This window comes from Tenrec ecaudatus, chromosome 16, assembly GCF_050624435.1.
Source record: "Tenrec ecaudatus isolate mTenEca1 chromosome 16, mTenEca1.hap1, whole genome shotgun sequence".
In the NCBI taxonomy this organism is placed as follows: Eukaryota; Metazoa; Chordata; class Mammalia; order Afrosoricida; family Tenrecidae; genus Tenrec; species Tenrec ecaudatus.
Genome location: NC_134545.1, coordinates 43,737,127 through 43,754,389, shown reverse-complemented (window position 1 = coordinate 43,754,389; position 17,263 = coordinate 43,737,127). Strand labels below are relative to the sequence as shown.

The 17,263-nt window shown below is 53.8% G+C and overlaps 1 protein-coding gene across 1 annotated transcript; it reads right to left on the bottom strand.

Moving 5' to 3' along the window:
- Positions 1 to 249: 249 nt before the first annotated feature.
- On the bottom strand, positions 250 to 3,793 carry ZNF503 (zinc finger protein 503). Its single transcript, XM_075533827.1, has 2 exons — positions 3,052 to 3,793; positions 250 to 2,362 (listed from the first exon to the last, which is right to left on the bottom strand). The coding sequence occupies exons 1-2, from the start codon at positions 3,337 to 3,339 to the stop codon at positions 743 to 745; spliced, it is 1,908 nt and encodes a 635-aa protein (XP_075389942.1). The 5' UTR covers positions 3,340 to 3,793; the 3' UTR covers positions 250 to 742.
- Between the last annotated feature and the right edge of the window lie 13,470 nt (positions 3,794 to 17,263).

The window sequence follows — 17,263 nt, the reverse complement described above, 5'->3', positions numbered from 1 at the left end:
GAATTGTTTTTCCTTTTTTGTTGTTTTCTTTCAGAATACATACAAAAAAATACCCATTCTCTTTTGATGGTTTATACCTTAAAAATAATTGCAATTTGAAATCAGAGCTGACAAATTGTGATTTGTTTTGTTTTTTTCATTTTTTGTAACAAACATGCATGTAAATTTGTGTTTCAATCAGACATTAAATAAGAACGGTACAATACAATCATAGCAATTTTAAAGTAACATTAAAGAGAAGACCTCTAGTTCTGTGGTGGTTTTGTTTTTATTTATAATCTACAAGGGACGGGAGGGTTTGTTTTCCACATTTTACCCTCAGTGTTTCAATTTTGTTTCTTCCTCCTTTTACCCTACGGAGCTCAGACTAAATAATACACTTTTGAACCACCGGTCCGCTTGGAGCTAACATAAATAAATACCAGTGTCCACCAACGCAGTCCTCAGATGAACACTTTCTCAATTATTTTCCCACTTTTTTCTATAAAAAGTCAAATTATATTGTTTTAAACTTTTATAAAGTTTGGGCGGGGAGGTAAGAGGTCGGGAAAGGAGTTTCCCACGGGGGTCTCGATAGGTGTTGTCTGATAGATAGATATGGTATATATATTTTTTCCTTTCATGGCCTGAGTCTTCCCTAAACTCGGGGGTCTGTAGCCTAGGCCTTGTTCCTGCCCCTCCCAGAATTCCTCCCTCTTCTCCTCCAAGCTCCTGACTCTCTCGCTACCCCTGGCTGCCGTCCTCACTGGTAGCCCAGCGCTGAAGCGGTGGTCAGTCTCTGTCCGTACAGGGCGTAGGGGGAGTAGTAGGGTCCGGTGGCGGCGGGCACGGGCACAGGGGCGCCAGGCGTGGGGAGCGGGCTCTTGGAGTAGGGATGGTAACGGCTGCTGAGTCCCAGCGCGTGGTGGGGGCTCCGCAAGGCCAGCGTCCCGGGGCTGCCCGGAGCGCCCGAAGTAGGGATGTGCATGTGACAGGCCATAGCGGCCGCTGCAGCACTGGCCAGGGACGACGAGCTGGGGTAGCCCGACAGCAGTTTGTCCGTCCCGGGGAAGGCCGTATGCGTCCGCAAGTGACTCAGCAGCTCTTCGGAGGTGGCGAAGCGCTTGTCGCACGGCCCGTTGGCCGAAACCCAGTTGCAGATATGGGGGAGAGGGTCGTTAGGGAGCATGAAGCCGTAGGGGTAGAGGGGGTGGCCTGCCAGAGAGGGCGGTGTGGCGCCCGCGGCCGTTAGTGACGAGTGCACTCCGTGCAGCGGGTGCGTGGGGTACACGAGTGGGTATCCAGACTTGAGTGCGGCGGCCGCAGCCGCGGGATCGTGGGCGCAAGATGCACTGGCGGCTGCCGCCCCTGCCAGGTGGCTGGCACAGTGGTAGCTGAGGCAGTATGGGTCCCGGCACAAACTGGCGGTCATGACCGACGGCGGCGATGCCCCCGCCAAGGGGCTGGAGCCAGCCGGTTTACTGCAGCCCAGAGAACCTGCCGCCGCCGCCGCCAGCTGAGCCCCCACCAGGCTCCCCGGCTTGGTGGGGTCGAGCGCCACGCCGTGCGGCAGGAACTGGGGTGGGTAGCCCGCGTAGGCCCCCGCCAGGCTGCCAGGGTAAGTCATGCCCGCGGGAGGCAAAGGAAACACCGTCTGGCCAGGCTTGTAGGGCGACACGGGCGCAACCAGTCCGGAGCCCAGCACCGAGGAGGACGTGGGCACGCTGGGGCCGGAGCCCGAGACGGAGCCGGAGGAGCCGCCGCAGTCGGAGCCCAGCGTTTTGCCTCCGGGGGCCCCGTCCGTGTGCTGGTTCACATCCACGTTAATCCCGCTGCAGCTAATCCGGCCGTGCGCCAGCCCCGTGGGCCCTCCTTCAGCCGCGGCGCCCCCGGCGCCCTTGCCGCCGCTGCCACCCACATCGGGGTCCTTCTTGTCGTCCTTGCCCTCCGGGCCGCCCCCGGACGACGGCAGCATGCCTCCGGGGGAGCAGGCCGAGGCGCTGGAACTCGGGCTGCCTGTCCTGGGCGTGAATGGCTGGCAGGTGGCGCTCGGCACCCGGAATCCCGACTTCTCGGCGGAAACCCCACCACCACCTCCCCCACCGCCACCCGCGCCGCCTCCTCCGCCTCCTCCCGGCTCCTTCTTATCCGAACCGGGTTTGGAGTACGGCTTGAAACTCGACTTGTCCTCCACGCCGATGTCACTCAGCTTGAGAGGGCCCGACTTGGCGTCCTTGTCGCCCCCGGCCCCGCCGCCAGCACCGCCGGCGCCGCCTCCATTGGAGGCGACTGAGGAGAGTTTGGAGGAAGGTGAAGGGTCTGGCTTCCCAATCTGCGAGCATGTTTGCGCCAATAGCGCCAGCGGGCTCTTCTTGGCATCGAGCTGTGGGGTGAGAAGAAGAGGGGATACAGAAAAAGAAGGGGGAAACCCTTTAGTCTTCTAGCACCTAGCGGTCACAGTGCCAGCCACCAAAGCCTGTAAAGTTCCCTCCAGCACGGAGGCACAATTCTAGGGGGACACTCCCCGGTTCCCCCCCCCCTCAAATTCTTGCTCTTGGGAAAGGTGGCGGGCACCCACCACCACCACTTAAGTCCAAGATTTTTCCTGCCTTCGCTGAGCTCTCACTGGATTTGGAAAACAGCAAATATTTCTGGTTTCCTATTCCTGGTCCCTCGGTCACATGCCCCTTAATTCTTCAGCATGAAGGTTTGGTCAGGTCGTGCCTTACAGGCTCGGTACAGATCCCAGCTTGGACCGAGACGTTGAAATCCTATCTCAGACTCTGGCCCACGTTCAAGGCAGAATGTAAGGGGGCCTAGGTGCGGATAAGGACTCTCACATTAAAGGGTGAAACAAGTTTGGGTGCCTAGTTCCCATTAAGACCACCCTCCGCCGCCACCCACCTTTCCGTCCTCGTTTTGAAGTGCAAAAGCACCATTCTACCCTTCACTCCCCCAGGAAGCGTTCCGACTCCCCACCCCCACCCCGACTCCCAGTTCCAGAAAGAAAGAAACCCCGTGGCGCGACTGGCTGGGCGGAAGTCCCCGGGCGATCTAAGGAAAGGCCCTTACCTCGATGGGGCTGACTGGCGTGGAAGGCAGGGGCTGAAGATATTCGGGGTGCAAAATGTGGCCAGTCCGTGCCGTCAGCATCTTCAGCACCTTGATGGGTAGACGGTTGGCCTGACGCAAGGGGTCAGAGGGGGGCACGGCGTGCACAAAGGGCTTGGTGCTGCCGGCCAAGGAGCCAGGACCCGAGCTATTTCCAGAGAGTCGGTTGGTCCAAGCTGGGTCCGCACCGCCGCCTCCGCCGCTGTGCTTACTGCTTCTTAGGGCAGAAAGCGAGGGCACTGTGCTCATGACCCACCCGCGCGCATGGGAGCAGCGGGGGGAGGGCTCCGGGCGGCTCCGGGCGGGTGCCCGGCTGCGCGATGGCCGGGAGACCAGGAGCGAAAGGAGGAGGAAGCACTGGAGCGACGGCTATGGGAGCCCAGAGTGCCTTCTGGGCGCCTGGAGCCAGAAGCAGATAATCCTGGGGGGCCCACAGCGGACCCGCGGCCGGGCGGAAGGCGCCGGCTGGACTTCTCGAGCGCGGGGCGCCTCGGCGTGCCGGCCGTTGGCTGCGCCCCTGCGCTGCGCCCTGGCAGCACCGCGCTAGCGCCGCGCTCTGCGATGCGAGCCGCTGCGCGTCCAGCCGGGGCTCTGGCAGGGAAACTCACTTCAAAAGCAGCTGCACCGAGGGGGAGATTAAAGCCTTTGCCGCCTTCCAATCAAATGGGAGCCCGAGGTGATTGGAGGGTCAAGGGGATGTGACGCGCCCGTACCGCGGCCGCCACAGCCGCCAGGACTCTCAGCGCAGATTTTAATGGGCAGCGCCCTCTTCTCCGCCCCCCACCCCTCCCGCCCCCGAGTGTCCCCTCCCTCGATTTCACTCCCTGGACGAGAAGGACGTTTATTTTGCGCTTGCCATTCGCCGCCTCCCCTCCTTTTCGCCCCTCCTCGTCGTCCTTCCTTTCCCCAGTTGGCAAATAAACGGAAATCTTTTGAAGAGGGATGTGTTTGAAAAACAGACTGTGGTTGCATCCAGAAGGAGCATGGCGGAAGCCAAGGCCCGTCAGGTCTTACAAGGGCGCCGCAGGCTCTTAGAACCAAATGCTCTCTCCTTGGAACCAAATGAGATCCCTCTTGGCATGACCGCCAGAGTAAGGGAAGGTGGGGAGAGAGTGCCGCAGGAAGTGTGCCCGCCCGCTCTGATTTCCCAAGACTTGATGGCGGAGAAACCAGAAGCTAGGTGGGCAGCGGCGGTGGAGGCTGCTCTTCCCCGCGGAGCGCACCCAGCTCCCCGCCCTTCGCAGCAGTCACGTGATGCTCAGCGACACTCAGATTGGGGCACGATCCGGGATCACGTGTTTCCTCTGTTTCACACTCAGTTCGCCCCTCCCCATTCTGACTCCTGCCACCTCGCTTCCAACACCGCCTCCTCTTCGCCACCCCCCTCCGTGTCTTTGGGCATCTCCACCCCTCCATCAATTGTCAGTGTTCCTCGACCGCAATCAATCAGTTATTTGTCAGCTCTTGTCAATCCGCCCGTGATTTATGTCAGCTTTTGTTGCTGATTACAAGGCGGGTGCGACATGAAGGGAAAGAGAGAGAAAGAGAGAGAGACAGAGAGGAAGGCAGAGACCAAGGGGAAAGAAACCAGAGAGGGGAAGAGGAGTAGGAGCCAGGGATGGGGGTGGGGGTGGGGGTGAGGGGAGATTGAAAAAAACAAAACAAAACAATGAAAGGTGACCTAGCCGCTCCCTGTCAGGAAAATGATTCCTGAGAGTTGAGTGTGCGCGGGTACGCCTAGGGCGCGGAGAGGGGTGCACAGGCCTGGGGTACCCGGCCAAGCCCCCTCGGTGTTGACGAGAAACATCCTCCCCTCTGAGGGCTTTGACCTAGTGCGGCCTTGGAGTTAGGGGCAGCTCGGCGAATTGGAGACGGGTGGCAGCCACGTCTAAGGAGGGATGTCCGCACCCCCGCCCTCTCTAGGATCTCAGGGTTGTGTCGTGTGTGGACGTCAGGCTGTCACCCTGTGTTGGGCACCTGGTGCCCTCAGCCCCAACGCTAGGTCTTCAAGAGTCACGCTACCGACGTAATCTAGAGTCCTGGAGATCCACGGTGGGGTAACCCCTCTGCCTGCAGTTCTTGAGCCTCTCGGACGTGTCTAGTGTGGAAAGGCCTGACCCGGAGGGGAAGGCGAGCTCCATCTCGGGCTTACTTTGGCCACGCCGCAGCCTGCCTCCTTGCAAAGCGGGGAGCCAGGGTTACCCTGGGCCTTTTGCTCACATTTATGGGACCTTGGAGTCCAGACTGGCCAGAGCAGGGGAGAGAACAGGGCAGGCGGGGGTGGCTGCCTGTGGGAACACGGGCTCTTCCTGGTAAGCGGAGCGAGACGGCAGCGTTCCCGTCGATTTGCCCTGTCACTCGGGCTGCTCGAAAGGAAAAGGGGAGACGCTGTGCGTGCCGCGGTGCACCTGGATCGGGGACACAGTGCGTCTGTGCCGCGCTGTGGCTCCTCGGGGCTTTGGTGGTGGCTGGAGCCAGCTCAGGCGTCACTTCCAGAAACTTGCAGAAACTACAAGGGAGTGAGAAGATCCCACTCCCCATTCCTAGGAAAGACTTTGAGTCTCCCCTCCTCCCCCTTTTCCTCCCAGACTCTTCTTTTGTTGTCAAGTCCTTTTGATAAATGGTGGGTCTGGGAGCTGCGAGGCAGTCCGTGCGCGCGCGGGAGGCGGGGGCCGGGCCTGGAGACCCGGTTTCCACCAGCTCGCGTCCCACGTTGGGCGGGTGCGCGCTGGAGCCCGGCGTTAGACCTTTCCTCCGGTTTGTCTCCCTCCTTTCTCACGCCTCCCCTCACCCCAGCCCCTTCGGTCTCGGTCTCCTACTCCACACAGGTACTGAGAACTCGCAGCGGTGAGTTTGAGCATTTTCGAATAGGCTTTTGCTGTATTTGTATATCACTCCCCAGCGTCTAAGTGGCCAAACTTTAGGAGATGGTAACTGGACTCAAAATAATTTGGACAGGAGAAATAAGGGGAGGAGTCGATGTGAGCTTGGGTCCAGTGTGTAGCTGTATGTGCACAGATGTAGTGTAGGTGTAAGACCACTCGTGTGTTTAAGGGGGCTGGACTGGTTGCCTACGGGACCGCCCAGGAGGGTGAGTCCCAGAGACCGTGGCGGGGTCACATTTGAGGTGGTGAAGGGTGTCTGGGCGATTTTACAGGAGAGGGTTTCACGTATTGGGTTCGGAGGGTCGGGCAGTCAGTCGTACATTATCTCTGCTATCTCTGCGGCAGCTCATCTGCGAGGGCGCTTTGATTCTGAAGGTGGAGTGCGTGCCTGTGTGGACGGACGCGCGGCTGTCGAAGCTGGGGCCTGGGCCAGAGCTACACCTCCCAGCGCACGAGCCCAGCCGCGGCCTCCCTCCTAGGGCAAGCGCTGAATGCCGTGGCCTTGGCCAGAGGGGGGCAGACCACCGCCGTCGGCTTTCTTGCAACCCCCAGCCCCCACCCCCGCGGCAGGGTCTCCCATCAGTCCGAGGCTCCTCTGTAGTCTAAGGGCAGCAGTTGCCCGAAGCTTCCAGGCGAAAGCTCCACATACCAAAGCTCCAGCCAGTGACTGATCTCACACCCCCAACCCTGGGCCACAGCACAGGCGTTGCCCGGTTAGGCCTCACTGCCTTTTGGGCTCTGTGCGATGCTCAGTGCGCTAAGACCGACGTCCGAGAAGTTCGAGTACGTCTAGCACTTCGAACCAGCTCCAAAGGGGCTAGCGCACCGGGACGTCGGCGGGCCTGGGCTCCCCAGACTTCCGATGGCGCCGGCGTCCGAGCCTGCGCACCTTGCCGGGAAAGCTGAATCCCAGAGAGCTCGCGGGCACGGGGAGGGGTGGGGAGCGGTTATTAATTACCCTGCTCCAGGCCTAATGCCTTCAACCCTCAGCAGTGGTTGGCAGGAGTGTCCTGCGGATTTTATTTGCACACAATGGAAATGATTTGTTTTGGGGTTTTTTTTCTTCCTAAAAAAAGGAGTGGGCTGGCAGATATTTGAGGAGAGTGTGGGAGGAGGAGAAGGAAGGGACAAGAGCGGAGGAAAAAAGTTTGGAAATGCCTTGAACTATTCACTGTCGAGATGGCTAATCAGTATTGAGGCCGGAGGGCAGGCGGGCCGCCTTTCACCGCCGCTTCCCTTTCATCTCGGGCTCGGCGGAGGCGCTCAATTAAAAGCCTATCAGTTTGTAAGTAAATCAACGCCTATCAGAGTTGTCACATCAAACAAAACGATTATTATTGCAGCCCGCCTCCCCTATTAATCTCCCTCGAAGATAATCCTCCTGACAGGTCAGGCCCGGAGAGCTGGAAAGCCTGGCCCAGAGCACCCAAACAGGCCGGGACCGGCGCGCGCCCCCGGGGTCCCCCCCACCTTCACCCTCCCCCCCGCACAACAACCCTGCCTGGCTGCCCACTGGAGTGAGGAGTGAAAGAGCACGCTGATACTGCCAGACACCCGTTGGGGGGGGAGGGGGGCCGGTGTGGGACCCAGGATCTTGGGGGTTGTGGGGACGGTTTCCCCACGGCCTTCCTCACTTCTCCGAGGCCAGGCGGCTCCCGGCGGCGGGCTGGTGCGGTGGTCTGTCTTGGTCCTTCTCTTCCCCACGTTCTTCTTCGCCTTCCCTCGCCGTTCTTTCTCCTTCTTTCTGGACTTCTTAACTTTTTTCTTCTTTATTTCTCTTTTCTCCCCCTCGTTTCTTCCCCAGGAGCCTGTTCTGTTTTTCCTCCGATCATAGACGCTACACAAGCTTACACCAACCCCTTCGTGCACAGTCACATTTCGGTGGGGCCCGCTGGAGAGCGGTCCCAGGTGTGTGTGCAATTCCCAGAACTCCTGGCAGAGTGAGTCCTCCCTAATTCTTTCCTAAGCAGGGGCTCTCCGAAGTCCGCGTCTGTTTCAAGGTGGGGTGTGATCCGAAGAGTAAGGAGAGACCCAGGGCAGAGGCCAGCACCCTGTCTGGAATTAGTACTTGGCCTTGGAATATTCACAGCTGCAACCGTCGCCAACCTTGTTAATACCGTTGCTCCCGCTTTGGAAATCGGTGGGGACGCACGTGCACTGGCGTTTAGTGTGTGAGAGAGGGTGCTAATATTTACCTAAGAGAATGCAGCCAGATATCTGCTTCCATGATCTCAAACTGGCGCCCACTGGCCAGTACTAGCATAAAATCGTGGACTTTTCCCGGTCGCCACTAATTTTGCGTTTTGGACAGTCAGGGAACCAAGCTCTCTGCGCTCTTGCTCCAAATCCATAGGCCCTTACGACCCTTGGAGATGCCCAGGTGGAACCAGTATTGAAGGGTGGTTGAAAGTATATGAGGGTTAAGGGCTGCTCTCTCGGTCCTATCACCCTAACTGCCCGTTTAGGAGAACCCCCAAGGCAACGGCAGTCCTGGACATTTAAGCCAAGCCATTGGAGCTGCCAAGCCTGGATCAGAGGCAGCAACTTTTTCGTTTCTAAAAGAGCCCACCTGAAATGTGCTCGGCGCCTGGGGCTGCAGGATCCATATCATCGGACACATTAGTTTCCCGAGCCGACACCCCTGCCCAATCTAGCGAACTTTCCACAGCTGACCTAGTCGGAATACCATATTTCCCTACCTCGGAACATAATACCGAAGCAGTGGCTCAGCTAAGTGCGTGTCTGGTTTTCTTAAGCTTATTTATTTCACTTCTGCTATACCGCAAATATGTGAAGAAATTCAGATAACCGTACCCCTTCAACGAAGCGGGACTCATTTTGACTATAATAAATATTTATGTTCATATTCTGGAGCCCAGCTTGCACCCAAGCAGGGGCTGTAAAAATATACTCTTGTTCTAGATACTTTTCAGCTAAAATATATATATACATACTGATAATCAATTAATGTTTACAGAAGTAAATATTCAGATGTGTTAAATTACATGTCCTTGAAGGGAGAAGCGATCTGTGATCTGTGGTGTTCACAATGGGCGATAGGCTATTTATATAATTTTTCATCTCTCTGCATTTACACAGTAATCTCTAACTAATAAACTCAATGTTGTCATTTTTAGAATCGACGGAATTTCTCTGGCGAATTTCTCTGGCCACCGTTTGTACAGCGCTTATCTGAATAAACCCAGCTTGCAGGCATCTGACAGGAATCGACTCCTGTCGTCATGTGCTAGGACTTCTCGCTCCGCTCTGCACAGGACCAGAGCTGGTTCCTCTAGTGCCGGCAGCATCTGGCCTCCAAGGAAGGACAGGCCCGTGACTCCAGGAAGACTGAGCAGCAAGCAGGATGGCCCCTCATGCAGCAGTCTGGTGACACCTATGTCTGCCGGTGCTTTAGAGAAGCGCCATGCCTAGGCTAGCTTCAGTGAAAATTGAAAGTACATTCTTGGGCAAACAGAGCCGAAACTTTCCTGATCCCAAGTTGCTTAGGAGGCTCTAGAAGACCTTGAGAGGGCTGGGGGCAAAGAGAAAGTGGGGTGGCCCATTCTGGCAAAGCGCTGGGGCAAGCGCCTGCCCATCTCTGTTTTGTCAACGGCTAGGCTTGTCGGTAAAAAATAGCTATTAAATCGCCTCGGATTCTCAGGATTTTTGTGTGGTTCGCGTGGGGATGGGGGCTTTGTAAAAGTTGCTGCAAGAGCTTTCTTTGCCTATAAACATCTGACAAGGAGCCTGAAGTAAGCTTTAAGTCTTGCCCGCTTTGGGGTGTGTGTGTGGGGGGTTGTTAGCTAGGATCCTTAAGGGTCCTCTGCTTGGCCCTCTCCTCACCCCCCAGTCCTGGACCAGCAAACTTCGGGCAGCTCAGGATAAAATGCACTGCCCTGCAGTTGGCTGGTCTAGAGGCGGATGCCTGGGTTGGCCCTCTAGTCAGCTCCGTGGTGCGTGGGGGGGCTCAAAGAAAGCTCTCCAGGAGGTGGGGGACGTGTGGTTCCCGCTCCTCATTTGGCTGGCTGCACAGAGCCTCTTCCCCAAAGCCTAGCTTTCCGCTGGGAACAGCGGTCTTGGGAGGCCCGTGATGGCGCAAAGTGCGTGCACAAGTCCGCGCGGGGGCGACCGCCCATCTCTCCTCAGGGCCTGTCGCCGGGCTGGCCGTGGTGGGTGAGTGATGAGGGCAGAGAAGGGCGCCCATAAATCGCGGGTGTCAGGGCGAAAAACTCTCTTTATTGTCTGCGTGATGGATGGGCCTGGGGACGAGACACCAAATACTTCGTATCGCCTTTAAATGGGAACACATTTTCCGCGGCCATAATTCATGTTTTTTAAATAGAAAGTTTGAAATGTTGCCTATATTTCACCGGCCCTGACATATTTATGAATCGCTCCCTGCATGCAAATATCATTATTTAAAGCGCTGGGGAGAGGGCGGGGGAGGGGAGGGCCAGCCCCTGGGGGAGTGGGGGTGGTGAGCTGGGGAAATTCTGGCTGAGGTGGGAAGGGGGACCTGGGGGGGGAGGGTGCGCCCAAATCCCTAAAGGATTGACCGCGAAGCGCCAACGGAGGAAAGCCAGGCCCGGAAGCCCAGCGCTCTGGGATTCCCAGCCGGTGGCCAGACACGGGGAGGCCACACTGGGAAGTTCTCGACAGCCCCTGCTGGGAGACCAAGGGCATTTTGTGTCCCTCTCCAACGCCCTTAGCCAGAGTCGTAGCCACTTTTTCTGAGAAGGAAGTAAAACATTATTAGTAAGAGTAATAAACTAACAAGTGCAAATAACAACCCAACATGTTTTTTGTTTTGTTTTAGGGTGGTTGTTATTTTTTTGCCATTACATCACTTTTTATTGAATTTTATTATGCAAACCTGGAATTGTGTATGCCAAGGAGGGGTGGCTGGCAGGCTCCAGTCACCCAAGGGAATGCGTGGGGACTAGCTGGGGTGCGCAAATTCCGGAGCGCCCCCACCCAGCTGGCTCAATACCTTCGAGGGCACTGCCGAGCCTACTAAAGACGCAGGGACACACACACACGCTGTCCTCCCGGCTCGGGGCTTCCTTCTCCTCGGCCCCCCCCGGACCGGCCGCAGGGCTCCCGGAGTCTTCGTCCGCCCTTCCTCCATCGCAGCCGTCCTGACCCTCGCCCTGGGAAAAAGCCGGCCTGTGCCGGAGCCCTCTCCCCTGCCCGCCGCACCCAGGAGGCGCCCGCACCTGCGCCCTCGCAGGCGGAGCCTTTACCTGAGCCTCTCCCTGCGGCAGCGCGGCCGCGCCAACCCCGGAGGGATGGAAGCAGGGCGGGGGATGCGGGAGACCGAGAGCCGGCCAGAAGCGCAGAGCCCGGGCCTTCTCCCCAGACTCAGCCCGGGCCGGGCGAAGCCTGCTCTGGCAGCAAGCGTGAGATGGAGAGCCAGCCCGGGAGCGGCGAGGGCACCCAGCCCAGGAAGGGCCGGCCGAGGACCGGAGAGGCGGGCCAGCGGCGCTTCCGCCGGAGGCGGGGCTGCGGGTCTACGCACAGGCCCCGCCCCTCCCCAGCGGCCCCTCCCTCGCCCCGCCCCGCTGGGCCCAGGGAGCCCTGGCTTGGAACCTGTGTCCACCGAGGAGGGCCGCGAGCAGCTCTCGTTCGCTCTCCGCAGCGAAGAGTGGGCTGTGAAAGTCCCCGAGACGTGCGCTCCCCCACACTAGCTGTCCAACCCGACCGCGCTCGCGGGACTCGGTCAAGGCTGTTCTCTTGCGACCTGCCTGGCCCAGGAGCTCCCAGACGCTGTGTGCATGCGGAGCCCACTGCCCCTCCGACGGAGGAGAACACATTAACGTGCCCACAGAGTCCCTGCCTGCCTTTTAGGGAAAAACAAAAACACACAAATTAAAGGTAACATTATGGACGTTCATTTATGAGCCACATAATGTCCACAGAAATATGTATGAATTATTTCCTCAGCAGTCCTGAGTGCCCCGTCGCATACAGCAGTGACGACACACAGAGATCAGCCTCATTCCCGTCCTATCTAAGGAGCCTGGGTAGCGATGACGCATTGGGCTGCTTAACCGCAAGGTCCGCAGTTCAAAAGCACCCCCCTACTTATATCCCCATCCATTCTTTCCTTCAGGTGCTTAACACCCACTACTCTGGGGACTTTGAGGGCGCCCGATAGGTTTGCTTACAGGAGTTGGGGGCGTGTCCCCCTGCTCATCACATCCATTTGTAGATGAGGCTAGTGCTGAAGTGGAGGGGGCGTTGCTCCTTAGGGACCCTGTAGGCCAGGTTAGGCCCCTGTGGGTTTCCGAGATTTTAGTCCTTTAAGGGAGTAGAAAACCTCGTCTTTCTTCCGCAGAGTGGCTGATGGTTTCCAGCTGCTGACCTTAGGGCCCACCCACCCCATCCCATTGTGGGATCTTGCTCATTCCAAAGGGGGCAGACACGTGGCTGTTCCTTCAAGGGGTGAAAGAAGCAAAGAGCCTGTATATGTATCATTAGTTGTGCTAAAAGAATGAACGAATACTATGGGATTCAGAGAAGAGGTCTGTGGTTTTCAGGTCTTCAAAGTGCAAGATGTGCTGGTTTACACAATTTAATAGAAAAATGATACACACACTCTCCCCTCATACCATGACGACTACTGGCATCATTTAGCCATGTCCCTAGCTCCTTAGGCTAGGGCCTCCTTTCCCATTTCCTCTCTCTACGGACGATTCTATCACATTTCGGTTCTTTATTCAGTTTTCACTGAACCGCTGCTATAAAACTCACTGCCTTCCAATCATTTCCGACTCCTAGCTACCCTATACGACAAGGTAGAACCGCCCCTGTGTGTTTCAGATGTAACTCTTATTTTTTAAATTAATAAATTATTTATTGGGGGGCTCTTATAACGATCCATACATCTACTGTATCAGACACATTTGTACATATGTTGTTATCACTTTCTTTCTGCTTGAACCTTTAGTATGAGCTCCTCTCTTTTCCCTCACTCCCCCACTATCCCACCCTCATGGACCCCTGATAAATGATTGTTATTTCCTATCTTACACTGTTCACTGTCTTCCTTCACCCATGTTTCTGTTGTTCATCCCCCTGGGGTGGTGCTGTTATACTTAGATCATTGTAGTCGGTTCCTCATTTCTCCCCCTTTTCCACCCACCTCCCCCTTGCTCTAATGGTATTGATACTCTCATTCTGGTTCCTGAAGAGTTTATATGTCCTTGATTCTGTATGTTGAGAGCTCTTACGGTACCAGTGTACGTGTTCTGGTTTAGCTGGATTTGTAAGGTAGAACTGTGGTTAGGATAGTCGGGGGTTGGGGGGAGGAGGCATTAAAGGACTACAGTAATGTTGTGTTTTGTCCATTGTATGCTGCACCCTGGCTGACTCATTCCTTCCTTGTGACCCTTCTGTAAGGGAATATCCAATTGTCTACAGATGGGCTTTGGGTCTGCTCTCTAACCCCCATCATTTGCATCAATATATTTATTTGTTTTGAGTCTCCTGATGCCTGATACTTGATCCCGTCAACACCTCATGATCACACATGCTGGTGTGCGTCTTCCACGTGGGCTTGTTGCTACACTGCTAGAAAGGCTGCTTGTTTAGCTTTAAGACCACAGGCATTATATCTTTTAATAGCCAGGCACCATCAGATTTCTTCATCACATTTGCTTATACACCCATTTTGACTTCAGCAATCGTGTCAGGAAGGTGAGCATCACAGAATGCCAGGCTATTTAAAACTATTCAAACAAAGTGTTCTTGCGTTGAGTGAGTACTTGAGTAGAGACACAATGCCTGTCTGCTACCTTAATACTTAACATTTAAATATTTGTACATAGACCTATATTCCTATTAGTATATTTACACCTGTGCATACCTATATTTGTACCTCTATAAATCTTTGTCACCTAGTTCTTTTCTCTATTTCTTTTTACTTTCCTCCTGTCCCACTATTCTGTTTGGCCTTCATTCAACTCTCAGTATTTTCTCTCAGCTACATTCCACTTGATAAAATTCCACCAGGCAATCTACACACTCCTTCTCATCAATTTTAGATCTCTTATAGTTCTCTTGTTCCTGGGTTTGTTGGCTCTCCCCTCCTTTTCTTCCACCTCTTCCTCTTCCATGTTCTCCTAATTATCTTGTCTATCTTATATGGTTAGACATGAGAAAAAGAAAGAAAACAAAGATGGAGGAGGAAGAGGAGGAGGAGGAGGAGGAGGAGGAGGAGGAGGAGAAGAAGAAGAGGAAGAAGAGGAAGAAGAGGAAGAAGAAGAAGAGTAGTTTCAGATCTGTCTGTTAACCCTTCTGGATGTTTTCCAGTTGAATCTGGTGAAGTGCCAGGCCCTACCCATTGATTCAGAAGTCTATTTTTGGGATTCCTCAGGGACTTCATTGCTTTGCTCCCCTTGCTGCTCTGTTGTGATCCCTTTGTGTTTCATTCAGGGGGATGGGGTGTCAGACCAGGCATAATTCCCGCACTGTGTCTCCAGTACTGTCCCCCTTAGCACTGCAGGTCAGCGAGGGTGCGTTGTGTCGCCTGGTGGGGCCAGCCTCATGATCCTCTCTGTGCGCTGGCTGCTCCAAGAAGCAGGAATGTTGTCCTGGAGGCTTGGTGGGCCAGGATGCATGTCTCTCTGTCTCTTTCTCTTTTATCCAGGTCCCACCCCGTTGCTGTAAAAACCTTCTAAAAATTGTTCTGCCTAGCTCAGCTCTGTCAGTGCTTTTCACAGAGCCCTGCTAGGCTAATGTTCCTGACGACGTCATCTCTTGCTGGGAAATCTTCAGTGGCTCTCCATTGTCCACATGCAGTAACTGACTTCTCATGATTGAGTTCTAAATTGCTTTTTGAAGCCCTGATTATATTGCATCCTCTAATTAGAAAATATATATATGATCACTCAAAGGTAAATCAAGAAAAACAATAATGATCTCCCTCCTGCCTCTCCATTCTTCTAAAATCCCTTGAAACCCCTCGGTGTAATTTTTACCACACACACCCCCCTCCTTGTCCCCCATATAAACTACATTCATAGATTTGTGGCTAATAATATGGTCGCTTGTTTATATAAAAATAATTGTACTGAGTTTTCTGCAAAGTTTTATTCTTACTTGATAATAAATGGATGTATAGATCTATACTGCTATTTTCCATCTTTCAGATGCACAGTACAGTACAGACTTGTTATACCATACTAATTCAATCATTACCTTATTAATGCGCACATAGGTTGTGTTATGGATTGAATTGTGTCCTTCTGAAATCATAACCCTCATACCTGTGGATACAACCTTGTTTGGGAATATGGCTTCCTTTGTTAATGGTGCTATGTAAGTGTGGAGTCTTGCCTAAACCTAATCATTTCTGAGATAAAGAAAGAGCAGATTAGATGTACAAAGAAGCACAGATGGAGGAAAATAGATGTCCCGTGAAAGTCACCAAGGGCCAAAAGAACAGTGAAGTGAAGGTGGAAAAGACCAGAATCTCCCCCTGGAGCCCACAAAAAGAACTTTCCTCTAGAGCAGTGGTTCTCAAACTTCCTAATGCTGTGATCCTTTAATACCGTTCCTTATGTTGTGGTGACCCCCAACCATAAAATCATTTTCACTGCTACTACATAACTGTAAATTTGTCACTACTATGAATCGGGATACTCCTATGAAAGGGTAGTTCAACCCCCAAAGGGGTCACGACCCACAGGTTGAGAACTGCAGCTCTAGAGCCAGTGCCTTAAATTCAGACTTCTAGTTTTCTAAATGGTGAGAAAATACAGAAGTAGGAACTAAGGGGCTTTGCCCCACCCCACTCCCACTAATTAAATATATCTGTATCCTTACAGGGTGCCCTGGATAGCATGAGCTGCTAATGCTCTGGGCTCTTACCTGAAAGATTGAATGTTTGAGTCCACTCAGAGGAGCCTTAGAAGAAAGTTCTGGCAATCTGCATCTGAAAAAAACAAACAAACCAACAACCATTGAAAATCCCAAAGAGCATAATTCTGCTCTGACACACAGAATCAACTTGATGGTAATTGGGGTTAAACCTTTACAACCAGTGATTTTATGTGTACCAGGTAGATCACCGAAACTACAGCTGCCTATACACCAGCCAAAAAGAATTTCTTTGATCTCCCCAAACACTGTATGATCCCTGCAGCTAGGAGACAGTCATGTGACCCAGTTTGGGTAACTGAAGCACAAAGGAGACAGAAAGGATTAGCAAACCAGGAGAGAGGAGTTAAGAAATTCTCTTCTTACCTGAACAAAGGGGTCGATGAGGACGGTTTGTTCCTTCCCTTGCCCTCGTTCCCTTGCTTCTTTGTCCGTACAGAATGAAGCTGTAGCAGCCATCCTGTGACTATGAAGAAAACACCAAGAGAACTTCAGAGAGAGACAGTCCTGGCCTCACGGAAACAGACACCACTTGCAATCACCTACTGCCATAACTTATACTGTGCTGAACCAAAACCAAAGTTACCGCCATGGGATCCATGCCTACCCGACAGTGACCCTGTAGGACAGGGTAGAATGGCCCCTGGGGGTTTCCTGAAACTGTAACTCTTTAGGGGAGTGGAAAGCCTTGGCTTTCTCTAAAGTAGTGGTTGGAAGTTTCAAACTGCTTACCTTGGGATCAGCAGTCCAACTGGTAAACAGTCCACCCTCAGGGCTCCACAAGGCTGTGTTAAAAGAATAAACTCCGACTTGTTTGTGTCCATGGAATTGTTTTCATTCTTATAGCCAAATACCTCTTGGATGTATCCTTTAGAAATTTGTTTCCCCAATGATGTTACTACTATTAAAAAAGGTAAAAAGTGTTTGGAACTTTTATTAGAGGGCTGGGCTTCACACATAGTTTTAAAATAGCCTCAGCAGTATGCAACATACTCAGGGATAGCTTTGGTTTTTCAGAATAGCCCAAACCTCTTGGAGTTGAGTCTGTCAATACTTTTAACCAGAAGTGTTGCTGTACAGCAATGCAGAGTGGGTATGTAGTGATTCCCGCCCCCCCCCCTTTCCTTTGGCTACCTGAATCCCCTTCCTTTTCATTGGACACAAGGCCTCTCCCAATTATACAAGCTGGCAGAGTCATATCTTCCTCTCTAAACCTAGTACCTGAGGATCCACTAAGGGAGTGCTTCTGCCTGGAACTTTGACACGCGGGGTGGGTAGGGGGTTAGAGATAGCTCAGAAGCCCTTATCTGCAGCCACAGAGACTCAGCAGCAGTCTAGAGCCCAATGCCTGCTTCTTCATAAGAAAGGAAGTCCCAGGAGCTGGTCGCTGTGTGAGTACTTGCCAC